We start from the raw sequence: 26,535 nt of genomic DNA on the forward strand, positions 1-26,535 counted from the left end.
TGGGGAGAACAAGTATTTCATACACTGCCGATTTTGCAGGTTTTCCTACTACAAAGCATGTAGAGGTTTGTAATTTTTATCATGTACACTTCAACTGTGAGAGACGGAATCTAAAACAAAATCCAGAAAATCACATTGTATGATTTTAAGTAATTAATTTGTTTTTATTGCATGACATAAGTATTTGATCACCTACCAACCAGTAAGAATTCCGCTCTCACAGACCTGGTAGTTTTTCTTTAAGAAGCCCTCCTGTTCTACTCATTACCTGTATTAACTGCACCTGTTTGAACTCGTTACCTGTATAAAAGACATCTGTCCACACACTCAATCAAACAGACTCCAACCTCTCCACAATGGCCAAGACCAGAGAACTGTTGAAGGACATCAGGGATAACATTGTAGACCTGCACAAGCTGGATGGGCTACAGGACAATAGGCAGCAGCTTGGTGAGAAGGCAAACAACTGTTAGCGCAATTATTAGAAATGGAATAATTCAAGATGACGGTCAATCACCCTCGGTCTGGGGCTCCATGCAAGATCTCACCTCGTGGGGCATCATGATCATGAGGAAGGTGAGGGATCAGCCCAGAACTACACGGCAGGACCTGGTCAATGCACCTGAAGAGAGCTGGGACCACAGTCTCAAAAAAAACCATTAGTCACACACTACGCCGTCATGGATTAAATCCTGCAGCGACGCAAGGTCCCCCTGCTCAAGCCAGCGCACGTCCAGCCCGTCTGAAGTTTGCCAATGACCATCTGGATATCCAGGAGGAGATGGGAGAGGTCATGTGGTTGATGAGACAAAAATAGAGCTTTTTGGTCTACTCACTCGCCGGTTGGAGGAAGAAGAAGGATGAGTACAACCCCAAGAACACCATCCCAACCGTGAAGCATGGAGGTGGAAACATTTCTTGGGGATGCTTTTCTGCAAAGGCGACAGGACGACTGCACCGTATTGAGGGGAGGATGATGGGCATGTATCGCGAGATCTTGGCCGACAACTTCCTTCCTCACGTAAGAGCATTGAAGATGGGTCGTGGCTGGGTCTTTCCAGCATGACAACGACCTGAAACACACAGCCAGGGCAACTAAGGAGTGGCTCCGTAAGAAGCATCTCAAGGTCCTGGAGTGGCCTAGCCAGTCTCCAGACCTGAACCCAATAGAAATCTTTGGGGGGAGCTGAAAGTCCGTATTGCCGCGACAGCCCCGAAACCTGAAGGATCTGAGAGGTCTGTATGGAGGAGTGGGCCAAAATCCCTGCTGCAGTGTGTGCAAACCTGGTCAAGAACTACAGGAAACGTATGATCTCTGTAATTGCAAACAAAGGTTTCTGTACCAAATATTAAGTTCTGCTTTTCTGATGTATCAAATACTTATGTCATGCAATAAAATGCAAATGAATTACTTAAAAATCATACAATGTGATTTTTCGGATTTTTTTAGATTCCGTCTCTCACAGTTGAAGTGTACCTACTGATAGAAATTACAGACCTCTACATGCTTTGTAAGTAGGAAAACCTGCAAAATCGGCAGTGTATCAAATACTTGTTCTCCCCACTGTATATATTTTAATCCCAGCCCTCGTCCCCGCAGGAGGTATTTTTCCTTTTGGTAGGCCATCATTGTAAATAAGAATTTGTTCTTAACTGTCTTGCCTCGTTAAATAAAGGTTAAATACACAAAAAATAAATACAATTATTTATTACTTTTATTTATGTTTTTTACTTATCTATGTTTTACTTAACACTTTATTTTCTTAACTTCTTAAAGCATTGTTGATTAAGGGCTTGTAAGTAAGCATTTCACTGTAACCTGTTGTATTCGGCGCATGTGACAAAAAAAATGTGATTTGATTTCTGCTGCTCAAGTGCCCGACCTATCCATCAGCAGTGGATTTAAGAGCAGGCCATTGCACGGCTCTAGTTCATTTAAAATTCCTTGGCATCGATTGGAAGAGGAGCTTGGGTAGACCCCACAGACATCTTTCCTCCTGCTCATCTGTAGCCTCCCTTGCGACTTACAGGAAGTGACTCTGATGCACATGGGGGATATCTTAGGTTGATCTCTATGGCATCCAGAAACTGAGCTATGACCTAAATTCGAGGAGTCAAAGAAATTGGGAAGTAATCATTTAATGTGTGATTAATGTATCTTTATACTTTCTGTAAAATAGAATATGTATAATTAGATTGAGGGGTCAAATCAATTTTAATAATAAAAAATAGTCCTATTTGGTAGCAGAATAACATTTGGGGAAATTGGGTCTAGACTTTCCTTTTCCATATTATTATTATTATTATTATTAAATAGCATACATAAAATATGTAATGAGTTTTGTTAAACAACGCGGAATTGCAGGAAATGAACATCAACATTTTCCAAATTAAACAAAGCCAAGCTATTGGTGGTGTATTTAATACAGGCTATCTCAATAAACAATAACGTTTTTCATATAATGACATATTTTCAAATGTGAGAATGGGGACCCTGGTGAAAAAACGGTTTGGAAGACCTGCCTTAGGGATGGATCCTTTACAGAGGGAACACACAGGCTGTAGAAACATCACCTCTCACGCAGCAAGGTAAGGTACAAATGATTCCCAACTCATTCCCACGTCTGGATTTAGGTGTCCCCCTTTTTAATGCTCAATGGTTCTTGAAATATAATAATAATGAAAGCAAAATAAGTGTTAAAATCAAGAAACCATGAATAATTGATTTTACACATGCAGGCCAATGTAGACTGTGATCTGAAGCCATTATTGTGATTATTGTGATTTTGCTATTCATTGTAAATGTGTGTAGGTCTATGTAGCCAAATTGTATCTATGGTCGTGTGTTATCCATTCATGATTTTTATATGTTCTATCTATATCTGTAAATTAACCAATGAAATCAAGCCACACCCGACCATGATTACAGACACCTGTGTGTCTTTTCAAACTATATTAACTAGAGACCCGCAGTGTGTATCATTATATCCTGATGAAGACAGCTTGTCTGTCCAAACGTTAGTTATTAAATTATTGCATTTGAGCTCCTAGTATGCTCCTTTTCTTATTCAAGTGTTTTACTCCGCTAGCCAGCACCTCGCCTAAACAGCTGTGCGTTTCTTTCACCTCCAGATACACATGCAGGACAAAACAGATACGCAACGAATTAAAGGCCACCATGCATGGGCACCTCTTTAGGAAATACAGCTAACAGGCTTTTCTTTGAATGAAGCCTAATCTTGGGTTTGAAATATTTAAATCGTCAATTATTGGGACAAATTATCCAGTCAGTTGAGTGAAATTAGATCCCTTTGTTTTTTATCAGACCGCATTATGGTTGGAAATGTGGCCTACTGATTTGATGATGACTGCGTGCGCCGCCGCCTTTGTTGTTTCGATCATCGCCTGTAGTTCTGAACCAACAAAGTCATTAAATTGACTCCCTCGCGCTCTCAATATGCGGGGCTGTTAATAACCGCTAATTAACTTTGCTTAGAGCGCCTTTAAAAGCCCCCTCCGTTTCGCTCGCTCTCTTTCTCTACTCCTGCTAGCGTTCCCAGGTGGAGCAGCGTCCAATTATACCAGCGAGAGGATGGAGATAAACCACCCGCAGCGGGGCCACGAGACTGGAACTTCCGCTAACGGCTCATATTCTGTCAGATTAAAACTGAACACAGTCAATGTCAGGATTTTAAAAATCAATTAGGCCTAATCAGTCAGTCAACTAAGAGAGAGAGATATTAGACTAAACCAAATCATGAGAAAACAAAAAGATACTTGACACATTGGAAAGAATTCACTAACAAACTGAGCAAACTAGAATGCTACTTGGCTCTAAACAGAGAGTACACAGTGGCAGAATACCTGACCACTGTGAATAACCTAAATTTAAGGAAAGCTTTGACTATGTACAGACTCAGTGAGCATTGCCTTGCTATTGAGAACAGCCGCTATAGGCAGACCTGGCTCTCAAGAGAAGACAGGCTATGTGCACACTGCCCACAAAATGAGGTGGAAACTGAGCTGCACTTCCTAACCTCCTGCCAAATYTATGACCATATTAGAGACACATATATCCCTCAGATTACACAGATCCAAAAAGAATTCGAAAACAAACCCAATTTTGACAAACTCCTATATCTACTGGGTGAAATACCACAATGTGACATCACAGCAGCAAGATGTGTGACCTGTTGCCACAAGAAAAGGGCAACCAGTGAAGAACAAACACCATTGTAAATACAACCCATATTTATGTTTATTTATTTTCCCTTTTTTACTTTTAACCATTTGCACATCGTTACAACACTGAATAAATACATAATATGATATTTGAAATGTCTCTATTATTTTGGAACTTTTATGAGTGTAATGTTTACTGTTAATTTTTATTGTTTATTTCACTTTTGTTTATTATCTAATAATTTGCTTTGGCAATGTTAACATGTGTTTCCCATGTCAATAAAGCTCTTTGAATTGAATTGAATTGAGAGAGAGAGATGTTGGTTGGTTGGTTACAATGGTGTGCTGTGACCTGATAGAACTGTGACTGTGTTGGCTACGTGGCTTTAGCCCTTGAAGTCGTCATGGCTGGAAGTGATCCAGCTTTCATCAACTGAAAGTCAGATTTGACTTTTCGTAGCAGTTTAGGATAATTAACGTAGCAGGTTAAGATAATTAACGTAGCAGGTTAGGATAATTAACGTAGCAGGTTAGGATAATTAACGTGTCAGGTTAGGATAATTAACGTAGCAGGGTAGGATAATTAACGTAGCAGGTTAGGATAATTAACGTATCAGGTTAGGATAATTAACGTAGCAAGTTAGGATAATTAACGTAGCAGGTTAGGATAATTAACGTAGCAGGTTAGCATAATTAACGTAGCAGGTTAGGATAATTAACGTAGCAGGTTTGGATAATTAACGTAGCAGGTTAGGATAATTAACGTAGCAGGTTAGCATAATTAACGTAGCAGGTTAGGATCATTAGTTTACGGTTTGGAAAAGGGTTAGGGTTAGCTAAAAGGCAAAAAAATATATATACTTTGGACTTTAATTTGACAAAAGCTGGATCCCTTTTAGCCATTACCCCTGAGGTCAACATGGCTTGCTTGGACATGCAAACAATTTGTGTTTATAGGCTACACAAAATATTAATGTAAAACTTGGGCCTATATCTCAGACAGTCACAGTGCATAGAATGAGCATGAGACCTGAATCGCATAAATTCTACAATCATTCTTCCCCAACATAACATTCGTAGAAGGCGACATGAATCATCACGTGGTTTGATGGCAGAAGATAAACCACATTAACTACCAAGGAAAACACCAGATCGGCTTGTTGATTAATTATGCAATTATGCGTAATTTTCAGCCTTAACCAACTGAATAAAATATGTGAATTAATTAAAATCGAGACGTAAACCCTCACATTTCGTAATGAGCACTTGCCAGTTAAATGTTACTCCAGTTCATAGTCTCTGATTATTATTAATGGGTTATTAGGCAGATCTATTTCTCCCTCTCTCCAGATGCAATGACAGACAGGATGTTTAGTCCAGAAGATGGCGCCCTTGGAATGGATGGAAATGATATGGAGATGGTTGGTCCAACCTTTTACGGCATCTGTGCGGACGACACAGTATGACTAGGCTATAGAGACGGAGAGATCGAGAGGCATGCACTCAAACACACACACACACACACACACACTCAAACACACACACACACACACAAAGCTCACATGGCTAAGCGGTGACCCATGGAACCATGGCTGGAAACGTTCCAACATCTAAGCATTGTGAACGGCACTCCTGGTCAGGCCATGTCCTTAACCACTGCCCCGGGACCTGTTTCTGTTTAACTCATACTAGAGGTGGGGTGTGGAAGAACTGGCCCTAAATCAGTAGTCTGCTGAAACTGACCCGAATACTTGCATAGTCTGCATTTTGCCAACAAACAGAGAAATGGTCTTGAAAATGACCCTCTGGCGAAAATGGTTTCTAGTACGTATTGTGTTGCACATTAGGCTACACTTGTACAAATTTCAATTGGGACCATAACTGTAAAACAACACTATTCACAAGTGCATGGGGGTGTAAAAAGTATCAGATTAGCGTGTTATGAAAATACAACCCACACTGTGGCAAAGTGTGACTGAGTGGGGGAGAGATGGGAACGGAAAGAGCACGAGCCACGGTCGGGCACTGTCTCCACTCCTCCCCCAACTTCTGCAACCCGTATGCAACGCTCTTATTAGAGGGAAAATTTAAACGGTGAAAATTGCGCTTATATCTTCCCTCGCGAATGTGTACTGGCGTAATTAGTGCGTTTATACAAATCGCGGATGTCCTGCTGGCTCAAATGGCGACTGACATCTCTCTTTTCACGGGTTAATAACAGAGCGCGGATAAATGAATCAAATTTTGCCCCCCAAATTACATAGCGACGCTAAATACCCGTCTGCATTACGAGCATCTGTTTGTGACGCGCAGGGGGGAAAAACAGAACATTTTATATTGTTAATAAATCTCATTATTGTGTTGATCTGAGAGCAGAAAACAAGCCCTGATGTTTCTGACTCAATAAACGCGGTGAATTGTTGGTAGCCTAATAGTAAGTAAGGAGCATTTGGCTAGAGCCCTTTGGTTACGGCCACGCGTCAGAGGCCTGATTGGAATGAATTAATGATAATATGCTGCCTGCAATTTGCACCAAGATGATTGAATCGTTTTGAAATAGCCCAAGATTATGCCTACAAATAATGTCATCATGAATTGTATTCAATTCAATGAATTCAAAATAGCCTTGTGAATATTGTCTTATGACAGAACTGAGTCTTGGGCAACCTTGCCCATGGATCTACCGTGCGCCCTCAAAAAGATCTCACAGTCTCACTGCAGAAATATACTTTTTAACGTGTTTTTGTTGCTCCTACTGCTCTGTATCGTTCCATTTTTCCAAACATCACATTTCGAAGTTAGGGGTTAAGTTTGGGCACTCATTCTGAATGGTTAGGTAAGGGTTAAGGTTTGAGACAGGATTAAAAACATTACGTTTAGACACTCATTCTGAATGGTTAAAATAAGGGTGAATGGTTAAAATAAGGGTTTGGGACAGGGTGAAAAACATTTATGTTTAGACACTCATTCAGCATGGTTAAGGTAAGGGTTCAAGTTTGGGACAGGGTTAAAAACATTAAGTTAGGGCACTCATTCCGAATGGTTAGGTAATGGTTAAAGTTTGGGACAGGGTTAAAACAAGGATTGTCCACCAGGATTGAACACGTAACCTTCTGATTACGCCCATCTACCATCCCTGTCCACACCATTCTGGCAAAACTGAATCCTACATGATGGTAATAGCGCTCATTTCCAGACATCCTCAGGACATGGATAGATGTCAAATTTCGACGTTAATCTTGATCGATCACCCTGGCGCCCTATACAGAGAAACACATTCATTTTATTTTCACAAAAAAATCAATGCCGTTCGTGGAAATCCACGACCGAGAGCTCAAACTATAACCTATCACTTTTAAAACGTTTCTGAAGATATGTTTTATTGTTATTTTTCATGTTCTGCTGAGTCTTAGTAACTGGGCAGCTATACAAAGGGAGAGAAACAGCATCAGAAAAAAGTGTAAATTGCAGCTTGTTGAAGTTTTGGGATTGAATTCTGAAAATGATATTTTTAACAGTGATGGGCTCGCTAGGCGAAGGATGGGGTCACGCTATTCGCAGCGGGTTAAATAGACTTTCATTTAAAATTACATTCTCCGGGAAAATGCGCCATCCTGCCCCTCTCTGTAGCGAGCCTGCACGGCGTCCCGGCTCCCTCACGCCTTCTCATCATCGCCACCTTCACTTTTTAAATCAATCATCCGGCGCACGGACCATCTGATCGCCTCTGCAAATGCCAGAGAGAGGCCATGCCAGAGAGAGGCCAGGCAATTAGTGTTCGGTGTTCGCCTGTTGCAGTGTGTGTGTGTGTGTGTGTGGTGTGTGTGTGTGTGTGTGTGTGTGTGTGTGTGGTGTGTGGTGTGTGTGTGTGGTGTGTGTGTGTGTGTGTCGCGTGTGTGTGCGTGCGTGCGTGCGTGCGTGTGTGTGTGTGTGTGTGGCGCGAGAGAGATGGAAGGTGACAAGGCTTACAGAAGTGTTTGAGAGCGTTTTTGGGTAATCAATAGCAATCAAATTATCAAATTGTTATGATAATTCTGGTAGTTATTGCAGGGACGTTTGGTCCTATTTACAGCTAATTAAGGCAAGTATTAGTGAAAGGAAGAGTGTAGTCCTATAAGCACATACTGTAAAAAGCCTTATGGAAGGTATGGAAAAAGACTCACTGAAGTTTACAAGAGGTATGGAAAAAGCTCACTGAAGTTTACAGAGGTATGGAAAAGACTCACTGAATGTTATCAGAGGTATGGAAAAGACTCACTGAAGTTAACAGAGGTATGGAAAAAGACTCACTGAGTTACAGAGGTATGAAAAGGCTCACTGAAGTTTACAGAGGTATGGAAAAAGACTCACTGAAGTTTACAGAGGTAATGGAAGAAAGGCTCACTGAAGTTATCAGGTATGGAAAAACTCACTGAAGTTTACATGAGGTATGGAAAAAGGCTCACTGAAGAGTTTACAGAGGTATAGGAAAAAGGCTCACTGAAGTTTAAGAGGTATGGAAAAAGACTCACGAAGTTTACAGAGGTATGGAAAAAGACTCACTGAAGTTTACAGAGGTATGGAAAAAGACTCACTGAAGTTTACAGAGGTATGGAAAAGACTCACTGAAGTTTACAGAGGTATGGAAAAAGACTCACTGAAGTTTACAGAGGTATGGAAAAAGACTCACTGAAGTTTACAGAGGTATGGAAAAAGACTCACCTGAAAGTTTACAGAGTGGAAAGACTCACTGAAGTTTACAGAGGTATGGAAAAGACTCACTGAAGTTTACAGAGGTATAGAAAAAGCTCACTGAAGTTTACAGAGGTATGGAAAAAGACCACTGAAGTTTACAGAGGTATGGAAAAGACTCACTGAAGTTTACAGAGGTATAGAAAAAAGGCTCACTGAAGTTACAGAGGTATGGAAAAAAGACTACTGAAGTTTACAAGAGGTATGGAAAAAGACTCACTGAAGTTTAACAGAGGTATGGAAAAAGGCTCACATGAAGTTTACAGAGGTATGGAAAAAAGACTCACTGAAGTTTACAGAGGGTATGAAAAAGACTCACTGAAGTTTACAGAGGTATGGAAAAAGACTCACTGAAGTTTACAGAGGTATAGAAAAAGGCTCACCGAAGTTTAATCAGAGGTATGGAAAAAGACTCACTGAAGTTTACAGAGGTATGGAAAAAGACTCACTGAAGTTTACAGAGGTATAGAAAAAGGCTTACCGTAAACTATGGACTAGATTTGACATTGCCAAACGGGTTCCACTTAACTGAAGCGCTGAATTGTGATATGTGACTATTTAACTCAACAAGATAATACATATTTCAAAAGAAGATATGTATTATTATGCATATTATTATTAAACTAATATTAATATTATGATTATTATGACTATTGTTATTAATATTGTTATAAATATAATTATTATGATCATTATTAGCAGCCTATCATTAATTGCAGTTAAACCGTATGGGCCACACCTGACTATTATCCTTCTGAAATCCTAAAGGAAAATCAAATATGAGTTCAGTCCATGGGAGCAGGGTTTCATCGCGAGCTTTGTTTTTCCCCCCTCCCGTTTCTCCAAAATTACCTTAATATACAAAAATATATAAAGCTGCTCTTTCCCCTACAAATGAACCAATCAGGGACGCTATAACACACGTCAATGTGAGCAAGCAGATAGCCGAGCTTGAGAGCCAGCCAACGGTGTCTTTAATTAAAGGTTGGGTAGGGAGAGAGAGAGAGAGAGAGTGAGAGAGAGAGAGGAACGATCTCGGAGCGACAGACAGAGAGAAGAAAAGAGAGAGCGAGAGAGGTTGAGTGAGTGAGTGAGTGAATGAGTAAGTGAGAAACACATTTAGGCTACTTCCAAATAAGCGTTTCACTAAACGGATCAGAAATGACTAGTCAATTCGAAGAAGATATCCACGACCGGGGAGACAGTAAGAGTAAACCGCCCACTCTGCTCTCCTCCTACTGCATCGACAGTATTCTGGGCCGACCGAGCCCCTGTAAAGTCAGGCTGATAGGGGCGCAAAGTTTGACAGCTCTACCCGGGAGACAGGAGGACGACAAGCAGACCGAAGGTAAGACAACCACCGCTAAACGTTCATGAAAACATGCATGTCTTTCCATCTGGGGAAAGGTTTGCTACATGTTCCGGGAAAACGTTTTTGGTGTTGAATATAGGCAATACGGTGTGTGTCTATAACATGTTAATAAACCATCAACAGCATTCAGCTGACTGCCGAGTGGAAGTTAAAGTTAGCAAATAATGGTCCATCAGAACCGAAAGTGTCTGAGGTTGTGTGACTGTGTTGAAAATAGGATATTTGTCACTTTTAAGCACTTTTTCAGAGACTTAAAGTAAACTTTATCGTCGATACGATATACATACGGGGCATGAAAATGTAGACAGAAATAATACATGTTCACGTCTATTCGAACATTATCAATGATGCCTTTTGCGAAGTTTTGCGTTGAACTATGCGCAGGCTTGTTGACACATGTCGCTTCAACCTATCCATACTTCTGTCACCCTCCCCGTAGGCTCAACTAAAGACCACCTATCAACAGACACAGACATGCACCTTCCACCAAAGCTGCGCCGTCTCTACGGACCAGGCGGGAAGTACCTGGACCACGGACGGGTTTTAGTTCACGACCTCGAGGAAAAATTGGATAGGGAAAGGCTTCTGGTGGACCAAGCCTGCGAGAGTCTCAAAATCAACCAGGCTCCACAGGTGAGCATCAGCCGGAGCAAGTCATACCGGGAGAACGCGTCCCTAAGCCGGGGAGAGGGAGGTCAGAGCCCCGCTGGTGTGCCGGAGGATGGACCTGGGCTGAGACTAGGGCTGATGAAGTTCGAGGACGCGGGGAAAGAAGAGGAGAGCTGTGGGGAGGCGATGGGTCTCTTCCCGAAGGACGAGGAGAGGGAGAGCATCCACGCCGGGGATGGAGACGTGAGGGACGGCGAAGACAGCGTGTGTCTGTCGGCAGGCAGTGACTCGGACGAAGGGATGCTAAAACGCAAGCAAAGAAGATACAGGACTACATTCACCAGCTATCAGCTGGAGGAGCTGGAGAAGGCTTTCCGGAAGACACACTACCCCGACGTCTTCACCAGGTACAGTCACAGTTCAATGGCTGTTTTGTGTTTTTTGCCTACTCCGTTGTCATTGTCAAGCCAAACGTGTACGGCAAGAGAACAGTAACAAACTGTCACCCAGGCTACAGCACAAACTCAATTATTAATATAAGACGTCATTTATTCAACGTACATACAACAATGTAACCCAACCAAGTATCATAACATTTCGTTAAATACACGATTTGAAAAGACGTTTCTATTTCACCTTAAAATGTATCGTGTAGGCAAGATCAATTGTATGCTACATAAACGAACAGCAAGTAGCAGTAGGCTGTTGTAATAATGATAACAATAATAATAATAATAGTAATAACGGAATAATTAAAGTTGGTAAAAAATAACATTGTTTTATCTTTACAGGGCCTGAGATACAAATACCAGAGGCAAACATATATCTCTGAAAATTGTGAAAGAATTTCACAAAGCTGGTGTATATTACATGTTTTACACATTTGCACGAATTGAGTGTGAGATTGGGTTGGACATGAGATCAATTCATGCATAGGCCTGGCCTGCAAGTTGTAATTTCTGATGCATATTTTAATCTAGATATGTCTGGGGTAACAACATTAAAACCCTTTATCATCATACCATTTATGTTATTATTATTATTGTATTTTTGTTTGTTTGTAGAAAACAGTAAATTGTTTATCCACTGATAATGTAAATCAGCCCGTCTATAAGTTGACACTGGCGCATTGACAGGTATACGGTCTAGCCGAACCCGTGCCTTACATAAAGCCCAAAGTGGGAAAACCAAACACCAAACGTTTTGTCACATTTACCTCGTCTCTTTATTATTCTCGAAGGGAAAATAAACTGATTGCAGCTCGATTTACCGTGTGCGTAATGCTGTTCTATTCAACGCAAATTACGTTTCTGGGCCTGTCCAAGCTCAAGGGTAATAACACACACACACACACACACACACACACACACACACACACGAACGGTGATGCGCACCTCAACTCCGTTGTTTCCCTCCATTAGCTGGTGCAGGCTACGCATTTGGAGGGAAAACACATACAATTCGACGGCAGTCTACACAAATCCACCTGTTACTGACTTTCATGCAAAGGCAAATCAGTTTTGTGAATGAAGCTTTCTGAAGAACTGTGAGTCACTGCTACGGCTGGTCTAGATGAGTGTTTTTTTGTGAACATAAATGAGTTGGTGCTATTTATTTTTTTGATGCAATTAAATGTATAGAGGTGAATTTCAAATATAAGTATTTTTTTCAGCCAAACATGAAAGCCTAATATTGTTCTATAAAACAAATATATTTAGCTAACCTATGTGTTTTCAGGACCCCATGAACATATATTTAGAATATTTAGATTTGAGATGACATTTCTCTTATTATAATTAAAATACTATTACAGAATGTAATATTACTATGCAGTAGTGAATTTACAACAAGATTCAGAATGTCAGTCAAAATGAATTCCCATCCATATATCTCTCTCTCTATATATATATATATATATCAGACAAGCAGGTGGATTCTGTTAGCCAATCGCTTTCAGCAAGGTAAATCATCTATAGGACACATTTAAGATGGTGAATAGAACATATGACGTTTTAAACAATGGAGTAATGGATTTAAAACATATTATTTAACACTGGCATCATGAAGCAAACAATACATAGGCTATTGTTGATCCATGTTTTTCTATCTACGTGCGTTCATTATTTTGAAGGCGAAATTGTGGTAATCAATGTGTGCAGCCTATGGACTTCTCTTTCAGCCAAGCACTCGATGTCTTTGTAATAGTTTGGAGAGCATTATTCCCACCGACTCTACAGAAAACCCGTTGTATATGGGAGCCATTATGGCGAAGAAAAGACAGATTACAATACAATCAACCCGACAATTTCTCTCAAACCTTCGCAGGGAAAATAGCACAAAGGACCTTCATTTCGCTGTGGGTTTTCCATGTCTGAAAAATAACTGTTTTCTTGTATTGTTACCAGTGAGGCTAGGACAGAAAAAAAAACAGCCTAGTTCTCGGTCACAAAAGGTAACCTATTTTCCTGCCTTTTCAGAGAGGAGCTTGCGATGCGGTTGGATCTGACCGAGGCGCGCGTGCAAGTAAGTGGCCTTTTAACGTTTTATTGCTGCAATTATGGCTGTCTGTCGCTTTCAACTAAAACGCCTTAACACTTACACATTTCAAATGGGTAATTTAAATATATAGGCTACCAAATTAGAAACGAATACAAAGGCCAGTCCCACTTAGAATAAGATGTCATGAAATAATACCCAATTTATTATTAGGCAATTCTAGTTTATGTTATAATAATTAAAATAAAACAGCCAATGCATATTTATACAATGTAGGCCTATAGCATAATTTAAAAGCATATTCAGATTTACACACCTTCATAGACTATAGAATAATACTTTTACAAAGTCTATAATTATTTTTGTTTCTAATATGCTTACATTATTATTTATATATTTGTGTTGACATGATGCCTACACCAGGCTACAATTCAGACTTTTTTATACATTTATTTTACCTTTATTTAACTGGGCAAGTCAGTTAAGAACAAATTCTTATTTTCAATGACGGCCTAGGAACAGTGGGTTAACTGCCTTGTTCAGGGGCAGAACGACAGATTTTTACCTTGTCAGCTCTTGCAACAAATCCAACGCTCCAACGCTCTAACCACTGGGCTACCTGCCTTACCAGACAGTAGCCGGAGAAAAGTCTTTATGAGAGTCTGAGTGATTTATTAACCCAAAATGTGTTAAATGACCCCAATCGCTGCGTAGCGAAGCTCCTTCCTGTTATTGGAAGTTATTACATGCGCCAAGGGACGTTTTAACGGCAATTAAGCGGATACGGACGATTTATAAAAGCGCACTTAGCGTGAGAGCAAACATGGGCTATTCTCAGGGAGAAAATGGTGTTTGAATTCCCATTGCCGGAATGAGATAGGGGAGAGGGAGAGTGACAGAGAGTGAGAGAGAGACTATTTGTACATCATTACAACACTGTATATACACATAATATGACATTTGAAATGTCTTTATTATTTTGGAACTTTTGTGAATGTAATGTTAACTGTTAATTTTTTATTGTTTATTTCACTTTTGTTTATTATCTATTTCATTTGCTTTGCCAATAAAGCACTTCAAATTGAATTGAAATTGAGAGAGAGAGAGAGAGAGAGTGAGCGAGCGAGAGAGAGAGAGAGAGCGAGAGAGAGAGAGAGAGAGAGAGAGAACGAGAGAGAGAGGTATAAGAGGTGGAGAGGGAGAGAGGGAGGGGGAGATGGAGATGGAGAGAGACAGAGAAGGGCAGAAGGGTGGCTGGGATAATGCTATTTGATTTCCCATTTTGTGATTGCAATAGAGACTCATTGAACCGATGCTTTGCACTTGGAGCCAATGAGAGAGACCATTAAAGGTGTTTTCTCCCCCTTACTCCTCCCCCTTTTCTCTCCCCCTCCTATCCCATCGATCAATTGAGAGCGTGGCGTGCATATCTTAGCCCGGGGCTCATAACCAAAGAGACAGTTCAAACACAGCGATGCTCCATCCGGGGTTACGGCCGGTATAAAACAACAGATGTCCCCTCGCAGAACTGTAGGTGAACAAGGCACTTAACGGGCGCATCGGGAGGTGATAAAAACTCATAAATTCCCGAGGGGCTATGTAATGCTAAACACTTTCAACGGGAATTGTGTGTGTGAGTGAGTGAGTGAGTGAGTGTGTGCAGGGCTAATATCGTTCATTTTCTCTTACTGTTGACATTTGTAGAGCTCCTGTCTCAAACTAGGAAAGGGGGGAGGGCGTGGGAAAGTTAAATATTCTTTGTAAATGACTTTTTCCACATTTTGAAGAATTTAATTTAAAGCGCATTAATTGTTATTGGACTCTGTTCAGCTGCTATTCTCCCCATCTTTTGTTAACACGGTTCTTAATTACGGCGCGCCACACCGATCTCAGTCTATCAGTCAGACTGCAGGGGGAACTGATTTTAATTAGTTAACTTTAAACGAACTGACCGAGAGGGCGCGCGGGTTTTAGTGCACGTGTAATTACCGCTGACTTTCCGCCTGTTTGTCACCTCATCAACTGGTAGATGGGATCTTCCGTTTACACAGGAACTTGCGCCGGATCAGGCTCAATGTGTCAGAGGGTTACCCTGGATTCCAAACAACTTTATGTCACCACGTACACGACATGGCCAAACGTATGTGGACAGGTGCTCGTCGAACATCTCATTCCCGAAATCATGCGCATTAATATGGAGTTGATCTCGCCTTTGCTGCTATAACAGCCGCAACTTTTCTGGGAAGGCTTTCCACTACATGGAATATTGCTGCTGGGACTTTCTTCATTTCAGCCACAGGAGCATGAGCGAGGTCAGGCACTGATGCTGGGTGATTAGGCCTGGCTCGCAGTCCGTGTTCCAATTCATCCCAAAGGTGTTCGATGGGGTTGAGGTCAGGGCTCTGTGCAGGCCAGTACAGTTCTCGACAAACTGGAAAGGCCCTTCCCCAAACTGTTGCCACAAAAGTTGGAAGCACAGAATCGTCTAGAATGTCATTGCATGCGGTAGCATTAAGATGTCCCTTCACTGGAACCAAGGGGCCCGAAAAGTTATTGTGCTGGGGTCGCTTTCAGAAGCAGTTTGAAACTCAGTAGTGAGTGTTGTAACTGAGGACAAACGATTTGTACTCGCTACTCGCTTCAGCACTCGGCGGTCCTGCTCTGTGAGATTGTGTGGCCTACCACTTTGCGGCTTAGTCGTTGTTGCTCCTAGATGTTTCCATTTCTCAATAACAGCTCTTACAGTTGACCGGGGAAGCTCTCGCAAGGCAGAAGTTTGACGAACTGACTTGTTGGAAAGGTGGCATCCTATGACGGTGCCACGTTAAAGTCACTGAGCTCTTCAGTCCGGGCCATTCTACTGCCAATGTATGTCTATGGAGATTGCATGGCTGTGTCCTTGATTTTATACACCTGTCGACAACGCGTGTGGCTGAAACAGTCAAATCCCCTAATTTGAAGGGGGGTCCACATACTTTTGTATATATAGTGTATCTTCTTGAAGCGGCTGTGAAGTGGAAAAATATTTTCAGCAGCTGCTGGGTAGGTATACCTTGACTTGTTTCTAAGTATCTTTATTGCTTGCCAACATTGAATTACTGCATGTTTTAGAAGCTAACCTAGCTAACCTGCATGTTTTAGAAGCTAGCCATTTTGGTCTGCTCTAAATTGCTCGTAAATGTCTTGCAGTGAGACAGAAAAACATCACCCAGATAATAATTGACAGGTATGTTTTCACCATTACTACAGACAAATGTCTTGATTCTATCAGTTCAAAAGATATGACCTATATATTACCATATATTGACATATATCACACTTTACACATACCTCTAAACCAAACCCGTGGGCCGTACTCATGAGCCACTAAACCTAATGAGAATGCCAGTGTACCGGTGTTGTATCAAGCTGCCTTCATGCTGCCCAACAGCTCGTTCCATCTCATCCCGTTATGCTCTATTGGGTTGAGGTCTGGGGACTGACCAGGTCACTCAAGTAAACTGAACTCGCTGTCATGATCCAGGCAATGTTTTTCCACTCCTCTGTTGTCCAGTGTTGGTGATCGTGTGTCCACTGGAGCCGCTTCTCCTTGTTTTTAGCTGATAGAAGTGGAACCCGGTGTGGTCGTCTGCTGCATCCATGACTACGATTGACAAGTTGTGCATTCCGTGATGCCGTTCTGCACACCACTGTTGTACTGTGCCGTTATTTGTCTGTTTGAAGCCCGCCTGTTAGCTTGTACGATTCTTGCCGTTCTCCTTCGACCATCTCTCATCAACGTGCTGTTCTCGCCCACAGGACTGCCGCTGACTGGATGTTTTTTGTTTGTCGCACCACTCTCAGTAAACCCTAGACACTGTTGTGCGTGAAAGCCCCGGAAGCAGTACGTTTCTGAGATACTGGATCCAGCGTGCCTGGCAACGACGATCATACCACGCCCAAAGTCGCTTAGGTCACTCGTTTTGCCCATTCTAATGTTCAATGAAACAGTAACTGAATGCCTCGATACCTGTCTGTCTGCTTAAAATAACAAGACACAGCCAAGTGACTCACTGTCTGTCGGAGCGACCCATTCTAGTGAACAGGGTGGTGTACCTAATAAATACAAATATCCAATAATCTGCACGGTGAGTGTCACGCCCTGACCTTAGAGATCCTTTTTATGTCTCTATTTTGGTTTGGTAAGGGTGTGAGTTGGGGTGGGTATTCTATGTTCTATTATTTGTATTTCTATGTTTTGGCCGGGTAGGGTTCTCAATCAGGGACAGCTGTCTATCGTTGTCTCTGATTGAGAACCATACTTAGGTAGCCCCTTTTCCCACCTGTCTTGGTGTGAAGTTGACGTTGTTTATGGCACATAGCCTTTAGCTTCACAGTTTGTCTTGTAGTGTTTATTGTTTTTGTCGGCGTCATATTAAATAAAGAAAATGTACGCTCACCACGCTGCGTCTTGGTCCTCTTCTTTCAACAGCCGTGACAGTGAGTGTATGTTACAGCATCTCTGCTGTAAAGAAAAATTACAGTATTAAGCTGGCAACTCTGGTGCCGGTATAATGCTGTACATTAACAGGGAAAGGTTTTACAGAGTATTCTATGCTCTTCACTTAATCTACAGAAACTAAACCTACATAATTACATGTAGCCTATATCTTCTAGCTAACCTGTGACCTCACTCCCACTCTCTTTCCACAGGTGTGGTTTCAGAATCGTCGTGCTAAGTGGCGTAAGCGTGAGAAGGCAGGTGTCCAGACACACCCCTCTGGACTCCCTTTCCCTGGCCCCCTGTCAGCCGCCCACCCCCTCAGCCACTACCTGGATGGGGGTCCCTTCTCCACACACCACCACCCCGCCCTGGAGTCTGCCTGGACCGCCGCATTTCCTGGTCTAGCTCCTCACCATAGCAACCACACGGCCCAGCACCAAGGGACACCGCTGGGCCTTGGAACATTCCTGGGTGCAGCTGCCATGTTCCGTCACCCCACCTTCATCGGGCCCACCTTCGGCAGGTGAGATAATAGGTACCTCTACCTACGTAACCCTGAATACCCATAGATATAGACAGAGGACTCTAGCTATCAAAAAACAATAATAGCATGGGCAGCGTCATTGAGGATTTTAACCATTTACAACAATAATAATTGGGTGGGGCTTCCTGTGGGTTAAGGAAGGAACCCTAACTCCATCCAGGTCAACAGGAGGAATCAGCCAATGAATTATATTCTACCTATAACACCACCTCACACCTGTACTGTCCTCTACCTATAATACCACCTCACACCTGTACTGTCCTCTACCTATAATACCCAACCTGCACGACGCTGGTTACTGTCCTCTACCAAGCTATAACAGCCCAGGCCCACCTCACAACCTGTTACTGTCCTTACCTATAATACCACCTCACACCTTTACTGTCCTCTACCTATAATACCACTCACACCTGTACTGTCCTCTACCTATAATACCACCTCACACCTGTACTGTCCTCTACCTTAAAACCACCTCACACCTGTACTGTCCTTACCTATAATACCACCTCACACCTGTACTGTCCTCTACTATAATACCACCTCACACTGTACTGTCCTCTACCTATAACACCACCTCACACCGTGACTGTCCTACCTATAATACCACCTCACACCTGTACTGTCCTTACCTATAATACCACCTCACACCTGTACTGTCCTCTACCTATTAATACCACCTCACACCTGTACTGTCCTCTACCTATAACACCACCTCACACCCTGTACTGTCCTCTACCTATAATACCACCTCACACCTGTTACTGTCCTCTACCTATAATACCACCTCACACTGTACTGTCCTACCTATAATACCACCTCACACTTTTTCCTGTCCTAAACCTACACCATCCCTCACATCTTTCACTATGCTGTCCTAAACCTATAATACCACCTCACATCTTTACTGTCCTACCATTTAATACCACCTCACATCTTTACTGTCCTACCATAATACCACCTCACACTGTTACTGTCCTCTTACCTCTATAACACCACCTCCACATCTTTACTGTCCTAACCTATATACCACCTCACACTGTTTCTGTTCCTACCTATAATACCACCTCACACTTTACTTGTCCTACCTATAATACCACCTCACACTTTACTGTCCTACCTATTAACCCACCTCACATCCTTTACTGTCCTAAACCTATAATACACACCTACCATCTGTACTGTCCTACCTATATACCACCTCACACCTGTACTGTCCTTACCTAAATACCACCTCACACCCTGTACTGTCCTCTACCTATAAACACCACCTCACATCTTTACTGTGCCTAAACCTATAATACCACCTCACACCTGTACTGTCCTCTACCTATAATACCACCTCACACCTGTACTGTCCTCTACCTATAACACCACCTCACACCTGTACTTCCTTACCTATAATACCACCTCACACCTTATGTACTGTCTCTATAATACCACCTCAAACCTTACGTCCTCTACCTAATAAATAACCACCTCACACCTGTACTGTCCTCTATAATACCACCTCACACCTGTACTGTCCTCTACCTATAAACCACCTCACAACTTACTGTCCTACCTATAATACCACCTCACACCTGTTACTGTCCTCTTATCTTACCTATAATACCACTTCACACTTGTACTGTCCTCTGCCTATAATACCACCTCACACCTGTACTGTCCTCTATAACAACACCTCACACCTGTACTGTCCTCTTCAACAACACCTCACACCTGTTCTGTCCTCTTCAACACCACCTCACACCTGTACTGACCTCTACCTATATCACCACCTCACACCTGTACTGTCATCTATAACACCAACTCACACCTGTACTGTCCACTATAATTCCACCTTACACCTGTACTGTCCTCTATAACACCAACTCACACCTGTACTGTCCACTATAATACCACCTCACACCTGTACTGTCCTCTACCTATAACACCACCTCACACCTGTACTGTCCTATACCTATAATACCATCTCACACCTGTACTGTCCACGATAACACCACCTCACACCTGTAATGTCCTCTATAATACCACCTCACACCTTTACTGTCCTCTACCTATAATTCCACCTCTCACCTGTACTGTCCTCTATAACAACACCTCACATATGTACTGTTCTCCACCTTTAATACCACCTCACACCTGTACTGTCCTCTACCTATAATTCCACCTCTCACCCGTACTGTCCTCTACCTATAATATCACCTCACACCTGTACTGTCCTCTATAACACCAACTCACACCCGTACTGTCCTCTATAACACCACCTCACACCTGTACTGTCCTCTATAACACCACCTCACACCTGTACTGTCCTCTACCAATAATTCCACCTCTCACCTGTACTGTCCTCTGCCTATAATACCACCTCTCACCTGTACTGTCCTCTACCTATAATACCACCTCACACCTGTACTGGCCTCTATAACACCACCTCACACCTTTACTGTCCACTATATCACCACCTCCCACCTTTACTGTCCACTATAACACCACCTCCCACCTTTACTGTCCACTATAACACCACCTCAGACCTGTACTGTCCTCTATAATACCAACTCACACCTGTACTGTCCTCTTTTAAACCACCTCAAACCAGTATTGTCCTCTATAACACGACCTCACACCTGTTCTTTGCTCTGTAACACCACCTCACACCTGTACTGTTCTCTATAACACCACCTCACACCTGTACTGTCCTCTTCAACAACACCTCCAACCTGTACTGTCCTCTACCTATAATACCACCTCTCACCTGTACTGTCCTCTATAACAACACCTCACACCTGTACTGTCCTCTTCAACAACACCTCACACCTGTTCTGTCCTCTACCTATAATACCACCTCACTCCTGTACTGTCCTCTATAATACCACCTCACTCCTGTACTGTCCTCTACCTATAATACCACCTCACACCTGTACTGTCCTCTACCTATAATTCCACCTCTCACCCGTACTGTCCTCTACCTATAATATCACCTCACACCTGTATTGTCCTCTTTAACAACACCTCACATATGTACTGTTCTCCACCTTTAATACCACCTCACACCTGTACTTTCCTCTACCTACATTTCCACCTCTCACCTGTACTGTCCTATACCTATAAAACCACCTCACACCTGTACTGTACTCTATAATTCCACCTCACACCTGTACTGTCCTCTATAACACCACCTCACACCTGTACTGTCCACTACCTACATTTCCACCTCACACCTGTACTGTCCTCTACTTATAATATTACCTCACACTTGTATTGTCCTCTATAATACCACCTCACACCTGTACTGTCCTCTACCTATTAATATCACCTCCACACCTGTATTGTCCTCTATAACAACACCTCACATATGTACTGTTCTCCACCTTTAATACCACCTCACACCTGTACTGTCCTCTATAACAACACCTCACACCTGTACTGTCCTCTACCTATAACACCACCTCACATCTGTACTGTCTTCTATTATGCTACCTCACACCTGTACTGTCCTCTACCTATAATATTACCTCACACTTGTATTGTCCTCTATAATACCACCTCACACCTGTACTGTCCTCTATAACATCACCTCACACCTGTACTGTCCTCTATAACATCACCTCACACCTGTACTGTCTTCTATAACATCACCTCACACTAGTGACCGTCAGCATCCATAATCATCCTTACTATTCCACTTCGAGGAAAACAACACTGAGCCACTGACGTGGCCCCCCGCTGCTCACAAGGACTGTCTTCCTGTGTAAGAACGCTGTTCGTCGACTACAGCTCAGCCTTCAACACCATAGTACCCTCCAAGCTCATCATTAAGCTCAGGGCCCTGGGTCTGAACCCCGCCCCCGTGCACCTTGGTCCTAGACTTCCTGATGTTCCAATCCCAGATGTTGAAGGTAGGCAACAACACGTCCGCCGTTGCTGATCCTCAACACAGGGTCCCCACAAAGGTCCGTGCTCACGTCTCCAACTCAATCATTAAGTTTGCTGTTGACACAACAGTGGTAGGCCTGAATACCAACAACAATGAGACAGCCTACAGGGAGGAGGTGAAAGCACTGGCTGAGTGGTGCAAGGAAAATAACCTCTTAATGTCAACAATATACAGGAGCTGATCGTGGACTACAGGAGACAGCAGAGAGAGCATGGCCCCATCCACATCGACGTGGACGGGGCTGACAGTCGCAACTCAACAATTGTATATGTGGTATTTGCCACGCGCACTGTCCAAATTACGGGCCCTTCTGACTGTAGACAATGCGACTTACAACAATCCAAAGTTTATCCTCTGTCACCAAATCATGCTTTCTGATGTAGTAGCCTATTTTTATCGACTTTAATTATTTCTGTATGGACAAGAGGCTATCATTAGCATCATCATTAGCATTAGCATCATCATTAGCATTATCATTAGTATCATCATTATCACCAGCATCATCATTAGCATTATCATTAGTATCATTATCATCATCATTAGCATTAGCATTAGTATCATCATTAGCATTAGCATCATCATTAGCATTATCATTAGTATCATCATTATCGTCAGCATCATCATTAGCATTAGTGGCGCTAACGGCTACATAAAGACATATAGCTCATATAGGTTGTTTCCTCTTCAGAAAGTTTGTTGATTTTTGGTCAATTGGACATTACTGTTTGAATAAACCATGATAGGAAAAAATGTAAAGAAAATAGGGAAACGAACGTCACCAGGTAAAACAATTTCATTGGTAACCTTGCAACCAATTAAAAATGCAAATCCAAATCAAACAGTCGCAAAAAAAAAATAAGTACCCTGCTCTGAACCTTAGTCACTGTTACTAGCCGGTTACCACCCGGTACTCTACCCTGCACCTTAGAGACTGCTGCCCTATGTACATAGTCATTGAACACTGGTCACTTTAATAATGTTTACATACTGTTTTACTCACTTTATATGTACAGTGCCTTCAAGAAAGTATTCATACTCCTTGACATTTTGTTGTTATAGCTTGAATTTAAAATGGATTAAATAGATTTTTTTCTCACCCATCTACACACAATACCCCATAATGACAAAGTGAAAACATGTTTTTAAAAATGTTTGCAAATGTATTGAAACTTAAATACAGAAATATCTAATTTACATAAATATTCACAACCGATACTTTGTAGAAGCATCTTTGGTAGTGATTGCAGCTGTGAGCCTTTCAGGGTAAATCTCTAAAAGCTTTCCCCCCCTGGATTGTGCAACATTTGCCCATTATTCTTTTCAAAATTCTTCAAGCTCTGTCAAATTGGTTGTTGATCATTGCCAGACAACCATTTTCAGGTCTTGCCATAGATTTACAAGTCGATTTAAGTCAAAACTGTAACTCGGCCACTCAGGAACATTCACTGCCTTCTTGGTAAGCAACTCCAGTGTAGATTTGGCTTAGTGTTTTAGGTTATTGCCCTGCTGAAAGGTTAATTAATCTCACAGTGTCTGGTGGAAAGAAGACTAAACCAGGTTTTCCTCTAGGTTTTTGCCTGTGCTTAGCTCCATTCTGTTTATTTTTATCTTGAAAAAGTCCTTAACGATTACAAGCATACCCATAACATGATGCAGTCACCACTATTCTTGAAGTGGTACTCAGTAATGTGTTGCATTGGATTTGCCCCAAACATAATACTTTGTATTCAGGACAAAAAGTGAATTGCTTTGCCACATTTTTTTGCAGTATTACTTTCGTGCCTTGTTGCAAACAGGGTCCATGTTTTGAAATATTTGTATCTGTACAGGCTTCCTTCTTTTCACTCTGTCAGTTAGGTTAGTATTGTGGAGTAACTACACAGTTTTCTCCTATCACAGCCATTAAACTCTGTAAATGTTTTAAATTCACCAATGGCCTCATGGTGAAATCCCTAAGTGGTTTCCTTCCTCTCCGGCAACTGAGTTAGGAAGGATGCCTGTATTGATACACCATCCATTTATTTAGAATTTAAGGCCCACTTAACCAGCATGGCTATCACAGCATTCTGCAGCGATCCGCCATCCCGTCTGGTTTGCACTTAGTGGGACTATCATTTGTTTTTCAACAGGACAATGACCCAAAACAGATCCAGGCTGTGTAAGGGCTATTTGACCAAGGAGAGTGATGGAGTGCTGCATCAGATGACCTGGCCTCCACAATCACCCGACCTCAACTCAATTGAGATGGTTTGGGATGAGTTGGACCGCAGAGTGAAGGAAAAGCAGCCAACAAGTGCTCAGCATATGTGGGAACTCCTTCAAGACCGTTGGAAAAGCATTCCAGGTGAAGCTGGTTGAGAGAATGCCAAGAGTGTGCAAAGCTGTCATCAAGGCAAAGGGTGGCTACTTTGAAGAATCTCAAATATAAAATATATTTTGATTTGTTTAACACTTTTTCGGTTACTACATGATTCCTTGTGTTATTTCATAGTTTTGATGTCTTCACTATTATTCTACAATGTAGAAAATAGTAAAAATAAAGAAAAGCCATTGAATGAGTAGGTGTGTCCAGACTTTTGACTGGTACTGTATATATACAGTATATATTCCGGACTCTGACATAGCTCGTTCTGATATTTCTTAATTTCGTAAATGTTTTACTTTTTTCATTATGTGTGTATTGTTTTGTATTGCTAGGTATTACTACACTGTTGGAGCTAGAAACACGAGCATTTCCCTGCACCTGCTATAACATCTGCAAATCTGTGTACAAGACCAATACATTTTGATTTGATTTGACAGAACAGGCTCCCCCGACGTCTACCTTTGTTGGTTTCAGTAAGATGGAAGTGTGCTAGTTTACAGCCCTTAGCGTTGCTCATGAGACTGTGTGTGTACATGGCATCAGACACATTATCACTCTGCCTTGTCAGTGTTGACAGTAATTAGCTGAGTGTGATGTTGATACACAGGCTGTTACCTGAAGTGCCAAAACAGACATACACACTCCAAACACGTGTACCTGAAGTGCCGAAACAGAAATACACACTCCAAACACGAGTATCTCAATAGTTTAAGGCGCTTCCTCTCCTTATCGTCTTTTTTTATTTATTTGCGCTGGTGTGAAAATGCTGGTGATCACAATCTGGTCTAACAGTCTCCTCTCTCATCCCCCCCTCACTCTCTCTCTCAGGCTCTTCTCCAGTATGGGCCCTCTGACCAGTGCTTCCACCGCCGCCGCACTCCTCCGCCAGCCTGCCCCGTCCATCAAGACTCCCTCCATCCCTCCCCCGGTCCTCTCCGACCCTTCCTCCTCCCCATCGCCCTCCTCCTCGGCTGCAGCGGACCGCAGGGCCTCCAGTATTGCAGCTCTGAGGCTGAAGGCTAAAGAGCACTCTGCCCAGATCACCCAGATCCACATCCTGCCCAGCGGAGCTCCAGGGAAGGAGGTGTGCTGAACCTTTTGTCCCTCACCTGTCCCCCTCTTACCTCTCATACCTCTGGAGTGGTGTGGTGGGTGGATCCAACCCTAACCTCTAACCTCTGACCCCATAAACTCTGATCTTCTAACTGCCCCACCCCCACCCCAACCCTTCCCCATACCTCTTAGCCCCAAACAAAAAGCACAACCAAATTCAAAGAGCACTGGCAAACCCGGAGGGCTGTTTGTGTGTGTGTGTGTGTGTGTGTGTGTGTGTGGTGTGTGTTGTGTTGTGTGATGTGTGTGTGTAGTGTGTGTGTGTGTGTGTGTGTGTGTGTGTGTGTGTGTGTGTGTGTGTGTGTGTGTGTGTGTGTGTGTGTGTGTGTGTGTGTGTGTGTGTGTGTGTGGAGAGAGCATATCATCATCACGACCCCTCCAGGTCCTCCTGATTGAACTTAATCCTTAGCTATAGATCCATTTCATCAAAAATCCCCCTGACACACACACACCAACGAACCTCCATATTGTGTTAACCCCTTCTCTAGCTCATGCTTCCTGTTTCACTAAGTCCACTTTTTTGTGACAGATTAAACACTACGAACTCAGGGGGGTCAACTCCATGACACCTGCTGCTTGGACACACACACACATGCACACACACACACACACACACACACATGCTTTCTCGAGTCGAGAGAAAGAGCAGGAACCAGAACTAAAAACAGTTGATTCAGTGGACCACGGGAACCCAGTGCCAAAG

General features: G+C 42.5%; 1 protein-coding gene across 3 annotated transcripts; it reads left to right on the top strand.

Annotated features, from left to right (window-relative positions):
* The first annotated feature begins 9,872 nt into the window (after nucleotides 1-9,872).
* On the top strand, nucleotides 9,873-26,047 carry LOC112069462 (aristaless-related homeobox protein). Of its 3 annotated transcripts, XM_070438560.1 has the most exons (6): nucleotides 9,873-10,261; nucleotides 10,725-11,301; nucleotides 13,372-13,417; nucleotides 18,083-18,396; nucleotides 24,484-24,698; nucleotides 25,548-25,660. In XM_070438560.1, the coding sequence occupies exons 1-6, from the start codon at nucleotides 10,075-10,077 to the stop codon at nucleotides 25,571-25,573; spliced, it is 1,365 nt and encodes a 454-aa protein (XP_070294661.1). In that variant the 5' UTR covers nucleotides 9,873-10,074; the 3' UTR covers nucleotides 25,574-25,660. The 3 variants fall into 3 exon arrangements, with proteins under 3 accessions (XP_070294661.1, XP_023992575.1, XP_023992576.1); XM_024136807.2 differs by lacking the exon at nucleotides 24,484-24,698 and having other exon boundaries at nucleotides 9,875-10,261; nucleotides 25,548-26,047; XM_024136808.2 differs by lacking the exon at nucleotides 24,484-24,698 and having other exon boundaries at nucleotides 9,876-10,261; nucleotides 18,083-18,408; nucleotides 25,548-25,634.
* The last annotated feature ends 488 nt before the right edge of the window (nucleotides 26,048-26,535 follow it).

This window comes from Salvelinus sp. IW2-2015, unplaced genomic scaffold, assembly GCF_002910315.2.
Source record: "Salvelinus sp. IW2-2015 unplaced genomic scaffold, ASM291031v2 Un_scaffold1019, whole genome shotgun sequence".
Taxonomy (NCBI): domain Eukaryota; kingdom Metazoa; phylum Chordata; class Actinopteri; order Salmoniformes; family Salmonidae; genus Salvelinus; species Salvelinus sp. IW2-2015.